The sequence below is a fragment of the Haliaeetus albicilla genome, chromosome 13 (genome assembly GCF_947461875.1).
Source record: "Haliaeetus albicilla chromosome 13, bHalAlb1.1, whole genome shotgun sequence".
Classification (NCBI taxonomy): domain Eukaryota; kingdom Metazoa; phylum Chordata; class Aves; order Accipitriformes; family Accipitridae; genus Haliaeetus; species Haliaeetus albicilla.
The window spans coordinates 7,483,498-7,490,443 of record NC_091495.1 but is presented as its reverse complement, the minus strand read 5'-3'; the positions used below and the strand labels follow the sequence as shown (position 1 = coordinate 7,490,443).

At 41.0% G+C, this 6,946-nt stretch overlaps 1 protein-coding gene across 1 annotated transcript in view; it reads left to right on the top strand.

Annotated features, from left to right (window-relative positions):
• Nucleotides 1-238: 238 nt before the first annotated feature.
• CNIH3 (cornichon family AMPA receptor auxiliary protein 3) overlaps nt 239-6,946 on the top strand; it is a 52,827-nt gene continuing 46,119 nt past the window's right edge. Inside the window, exon 1 of the mRNA XM_069800055.1 lies at nt 239-558. Within this exon, the coding sequence (XP_069656156.1) occupies nt 478-558 (81 nt within the window). The 5' untranslated portion in view covers nt 239-477. The remainder of the gene's footprint in view (nt 559-6,946) is intronic.

Genomic DNA, 6,946 nt, shown 5'->3' with positions numbered 1-6,946 from the left:
TAATCATCTCCTCAGGACGTGGCCCAAACGGATCCCAGCCTACGCCCGTCCCCCTCACGCCGCCGTGATACACGACTCCTGTCAGACGCCGGCGGGACCCCGCCGCCCCCGCTGAGGGGACCCGCCCCTCGGGGGCGCCCTGGCGGCGGGGCCGCCCACCGCCGCGCCTCAGCGGGGAGGGGAGGGCGGCGGCGGCCGCCGTGGAGGGGCCGCCAGACGCTGACGGCGCTGCGGGGGTCGGGACGGGCTCGGCGGAGCGAAGGGAGCGGCGGCGAGGGGCGCGGCGGCTGCCCGGCCCCGCTCCCTGCCTGTCCCGGCTCTGTCTGCGGCTGTGTGGCGCTCTCCTCCGCCGTGAGGACGCCCGGCCGCTTCGCCGCTCTCCCCGCTGGGATTTCGGGGGTCGCTGGTCTCCCGGTCGCACGCCGGGACCCCCATCCCTCCGGGCGGCGGCGGGGGTCGCGCAGGGCTCTCCCCGCCATGGCCTTCACCTTCGCCGCCTTCTGCTACATGCTGTCGCTGGTCCTCTGCGCCGCCCTCATCTTCTTCGCCATCTGGCATGTGAGTACCCCGGCCCCCCCGCCGCCCGCGGAGACCCTTAAAAAAGGCTCCAGCCCCCCCCCCCGGGGGGGGGCGGGCAGGGGTCGTGCCGTGAGGGGAGAGGGGCCGCAGGACGGGTTGGGGCTGCGGCGGGCGGACAGCCAGCCCCGCGCCTGAGGGGGGCCGAGGCGAAGCCCCCGCCGCCGGCGTCCCGCGGCGGGAGCGGGCGCTTCCCCCGCCTGTCCGCCCCGCAGCGGCGGCGGTGCCAGGACAGACCGACCGATCGCGCCGCGAAACCTCCGCCTGGGTTATTTTACTTATTAAGTTTTGACAAGCGTAGAGACCCATGGCAGTGCTTCGGTGATAGAAACACGCGCGACCGCCCGCGCTTCTGGGAAGCGCTGTCAGCCCCAGCGCCGGCCCAGCCGTCTGCGTGTGGAGACCTCCCCGCGCTGACGGCTTCGGCCGAGGCAGAAGGTACTCACGACTCCAGCACCGGCTGCGCTAAAACGTGAGACCCTCGAGGTAGGAACAGCAGTTTTTCTTGCCCGAGAATAGAACGTTGTGAGGAGAAACCGTCCCATACCTGATGAAGCGATTAGGTTGTTTTTCCTTCAATAATTACTACGTTAATAACTTCTTTAAAAGTCGGATTTGAATGGGAAGCTTCCTTGTCCTTCTAATGCATGAACGGAGGATTGGAGTCCACCTCATTAATTTCACTCAAAAGTGCTGGTGCTCGTTCCTTACTATACACTGGGTGACCGTGGTAGGCGTAAGCATGTAACTTAGAAGGCATTTATTTCTGCAGTAGTGAAATTATTCTTATGTGTAATTTGCAATTCTTTTAAGTGGTTACATATTTTGGAATTATTTACGCTATGTGTGTGCTATACAAATAACTTCATGCCATAAACATTCAGGATGGAACAGGGTAAGTTGAAAAATAGAGCAAGCCTCGTGAATGCCTCTATAGATACCTGATGGAATAAGATACACCCCCCCCCCCCCACACCTTTAACTAACAAGCAAGGGAGATACAGAATTTATTTTTATTGAAACAAGTGTAAAGCTGCTAGCTTAGTTGTATGTAGGCGTATTGGAAGTATGAAACAGATCACTCTGTTGTGAGAATTCTTTGAAATCAGATTATTTTGAACTCTTAATTTGTGCAGTTACAAGTTTTTTCTTTTTAATGAAACCACAAAAGTGTGATGGTAATGCCGAGTACAGTAGTGATGTCAAGTACTGCAAGGCTGAAAAGGGTGTCCAGCAGTCAACTACTGCACTCCTGCTCTCTGAAAAAGGAGTAGTAAAATTTAGGTGATTATTCATGTCTTCTTCCGTCCTCTTCCCCAAACATGAGAATTCTACAGCTTCTTCAAAGCGTCTGGAGTTAAAAGTGTATTCTACTCTGACTCTCTTGCTACAAATTAAACAGTTACTTTCTTCTTTATTATCACAATTTTAATGATTTTTTTTTTAATATATTTGAAGTCTGTTATCATCATGTTTTATCTGTCATCTTTTTCTTGGACTGAAGTTGTTGTCTGAAGACATACAGTACTTCCAGCAAATCTGGCAAATTCTTCTTCCATATATCACTTTAATTACTGCAAATTTACTCCTAGTGAAATATTTTTCAACTTTCAGTCTGTAAACTCATGGACACAAATCCATTAGTTCTAGAGGTTCATAAGAGGCAAGTAAGAAAGGAAACCTTTTGTCAATAGGCTTATGTTTATGGTACATGTTTCTTATATCTGTTGAAAAATTGTTGAGGGGTTGAAATTGAAAATGGCTGGAAATACTGTTCTGTTGTAATAGGGCAAGAACTGGTACTGTCTTTTCTTCTAAATAGATAATATTTCTATTAAAATACATGTTTTGTGAAGGTCATAGAATAAGAGATTTAACATCCTGCCAGAATAAACTTTTAAGCATACCTGTTAACCACATATACAAAATACAAGGATTTTTATTATCCTTTCTATAAGAACAGTTATAATCTGGTTTCTTATTTCTTCTGAAATGTAGTCTAACATGTAGCTTATGTATTGAGTCATAGGATTTTCTTTTACCTTAAACATCTCATTGTGAAAATCTTCCCAAGAAACAAAACTCCTACTTCTTCCCCATTACCATTTTTCTTTTTTTCCACTGTGGTATACTTGTAAGGGACAGTAAATATATTTTTAATAGGTTCTCATAAGGGCAGTGGAGGATTTTAATAATGATATTTTCCTGTTAAAATGCTTTTTAAGTGTTTTGGGTTTTTTTTTAAAGAACACATTTGGTTACTAAGAACAACTTGTTGATTAATCCAAGCTTCCCATAATTTTGAAAGATTTCTGAGGTTCTAAGACTGAACAAGAATTTGTATTTTGTAAATTATTTTAAAGGACAAGGGAAAACAGTAGCATTTGGACTTGATATCGTTCTAACCTGAAGCTGGCTGAGGTTTGGGCAGTTATCTGGAATGAATTAACAGTGGATCAAATAAAATCTCGTTTTCTTTCTGCTGGGAAGTCAGATGAATTATAATTTTCATTAATATTGATGTAATAGGTTCAATAAAAGCTGTGAAACCAAAACAAAAGAAGAAGGTAAAATGAAGATTTTTATTTTTGGAAACTGTGCTTTTCTGATGCCTTTCCTCTAACAAGTTAAAGGCTCTCTGTACATTCCTGTGCTCTGGACTCTTTGGGGGCAGGCAGAATGAAATTGGTCAGAATATTTTAAAGGAATTGTAAATAAAATACAGAAACTCCTTCAGACAACTGGAACATGTTATAACTTTTTTTCATACCTCTGAGTGATCTTCTTGTATAGGTTGCCAGTAGTGTTTATCATGATTATAAAAACCCCAAAACCAAATTAGATACTATCAGAAATGTTTGTTTAAACTATGCATGAGATTGATTTTAATGTACTAGTGCTGGAATTTCACTCATACCTAGTAAGTGAAAAAAAAAAAAGAGCTGAAAAATCAAGTTCTGTATGTATTACATAATACCAATACCACTTTCTGTGGTATGGGAATTTTTTAAGCATTTAGGCTGTTCAGTGACCACGTTACCTCTATCTGTAATGGCACAATATTAGAAACGTCATGTAGAAGTGGATATTTTCATGCCACTGTTGTGGAAAAGTACTAGAGAATTTAGTAGAGGATGGTGACCTTTCTGCTTGGTTTCTTCTAACCAGCCTCTGGAATTTAATAAAATCTTACACTCCCATTATAGAATTATATAGGCTGTTTCAAGCAACAGGGTAAACTTCATGTGACACTATGAATTAGTCCTTTCAAAATTCAGGAAAACTTCTCCATCTGGGGCCTAAAACTTTTCCCTGTGTTTGAATTCTCATACAGTTTGGTAAAGTTGGTTATGTTTGAAGCCATATTAGCGGAATGTATATCAGCTAAATAAGACTGTCTTCAAATGAAGTTAGCAAGTGTCAAAATGTTGAGGGAACTTTGGTGAGTGAGTATCTTGGGGGGCGGGGAAGTAGCACATAGAGATAAATCAACTGTACTGAGGTCTGTACTGCATGTGACTTTAGCTGCAGAAATGCAGTTAGAATAGCACTCTGCTTTACTAGCTGAGGTATCATTTAAATGTGTTTTGGCTGAGGTGTCCTCTCATCTGGACTAATGCAGCTGAGCATATTTCAGTGTGGTTGCGTGATACAACTAACAGCAGAATTTGGTCTACTAACTACATAATTTTATATCCTCACCTGATCATGTTGTAAACTCAAGAACAGAGTATATGGTCTTCTTACTAATGATCACAGATGCTTTGTTTTGCTGTCCTCAGCTCTTGCTCTTCTTTATGAACAGCTTTTAACTAATCAGTTTTACTCCATTCCTAAACTATGTTGAACTAAGATCTATCTTTCTGTTAACAATTTAACTGAGCTATGTCAAGTCTGGTTGAACTCCTAGCAAGATTTGACATACCACGTTCATTTCTAGTGTAGCCCCACTGAGTTGTGTCTGAAGTTGACTGAAGTTGACCAAATTGTGGTTTATTTGTCATCACTTAAAATGTGACATGCTTGCGTGAAGTCTTGCAGCACTATTATTCTCTTGAAATACATTGGTTTGGGGTAATCCAAGTCCTTATCTTTTTTAATATTTTAAGATGGAATTATCTGCTTTGAGATTTGTTATTTTAAGGAAAGCTTTTAGAAAAGAGCTTTTCAAAGTGTTCCATTTTATAATACCGCAGTAAAACAATTCATACATACCTAGAACATTACTGTTTAAAAAAAAGAATTTCTGTGGTGGGCCGTCTCTTTTTTGAACTCATACCAGCATATCTTTGAATGTGTGCGACTGCTTCATAAACAGTAGTACTTAAGGATTGCCAGAAAGTATTAGGAGTATCATGCCAGTGAAAAAATTAATGGTGCCAGCCTGAGAAGTTGTACCAAATTGAATGCTTTTTGGAGTATTCTGATACAATTGTGAATTCAAATGAATCTGGGAGCAGCTCTCTAGCATAACGAGTTGTGTGCACTGAAATTGGTGACAGTTACTTGAACTAAGCATAAGAAGAATAAAGCAGCAGAGCATGGAATTTTTTTTTCTTTTTTTGTTTTATACTGGTGTCGTGTTCCCCCCCCCCCTTATTTTTCTTTTGAAGTGGGAGGATAGTATTAATCCTGATAAATTACCTTAATATGACTTTGGCTTGACTTAACAGTTACAAGTTCACAGGTATACTTAAAAACAGTGGGAGGCAGTGATTGAACAGAATAATACAGGCTAAGATTGACTTTTAGTTTTAAATTAAAGCATCTTTTTTTGCAAACACCAGGGAAAGAAGCCCTTGGAATCTATATTCAGTGCTGTTTCTGCTATTGGCTTTGTGTATTATATTTAGCAGACAGCTTGAGTTATCTATGCCTTGTTTTCTTATTTAGTAAGTGTGGGTAATAGAACTAAACTCCAAGTACTGCATGTCATTTTATTTAACATCTATCCCTAAAATGCCTTTGCTTTCTGACAGAAGGTGCTATGTACGTATAAGATGTTGCCAGTTCTGTTATTTGTCACTATACTGTCCTGGTGATGTGGACCGTACTTCATCAGTATTCAAGTTGCAGTAGCTTAGGTAAAAAATTCAAAAGCTCTCCAGGAGTTATTATATATGTGGAATTTGGTGAATATTCAGTATCTGACTCACTTAGGCTTCCTCATAGAATTCCTAGCCTAATTTTTGATAAATTGTACAACCTTAATTTTGAAGATACATAAGAAGTACACAAGAGAATCATTTCGAGCTTGGGTTGATAGCAAATTCAGCTGAGCAAAGCACTTTGATCACAAAACAGGTGCTAGTCTGTCAATGTTCTCTATGTATCAGTGCCTTATTGTTTCTGTAACTTTGGTTTGGAGGATAGCTATCTGTCTTACCTGAAACCAGTAAAGAGATCCATGAGTTCACTTGAACCTGTGCTTCTCTTCAGTAAAGGCTGCCAGTCATCTCATTTTAACCTCTTTACAATGCTTTAGAACCTGTCTTGAAAAGAAAGTAATTTCCTTACAGACTTGTGGTCAGGCTTGAATTTTCTTTCAGCTATTGAAGTTCAGTGCTGTCCTTTAACGAGTCATTAATTCAGTTCTCTGAGAATATTAGATAATTATGTGATTAAAAATAACATCAGATTAAGGTTTGATGAACAGGAGCACAAATGCTGTTGTGGTATGTTATACATATTTCTTGAAGACGTTTTTTCTTCTCTAAGTGGCTAAGCACATTGTCCCTGAAGGTTTCATAGTCGTGACAGTTTAAGGAATGAGTCTAATATTTCCACTCTTTTAAAGACAGAGCACAACCAGATTGGCCTAGCTATAACATAGCTTGACAGTTCCCTTACAACTTTTCTTTCAGAAATTTGTCACGTTAATGCTGACAGACAGATATTAGGCCAGGCAGCACAGGCTGTGGAACAAACTGCATTTTATTGGAAAATAAGTATATTTCAGTTTAGTTACCTTGTCATGCTTAAATAATAATTAAAAAATCATAGAAGTCTTTGGGCTCTACCACAGACTTAAATGCTATGGAAAGATTAAATTGGGTTTCTGTGTGTGCTTGAACTGTCATGATGAGATTTATTCGGAGAAAGGTTTTAAATTGTGAGTGGTTGCCACTGGCTGTAATTCCAGATGATTCACAAGTCACAGTGACTCCATTATCTGTGTAAAATAAATTATTTTGTGGAGTCTCATGCTTCTGACAAAAATGTGCAGAGAACTATCTGAACGTTATTTGGTTGTCACATATCCGATATTTTTTTGGTTTTAAGATTAGTTGGAAAATCTACTTACTAAAGGGATTTCATATCCAAATTGGTAAATAATGTATTTCTAGTGCTTTTTTCAAACTGCTATGCT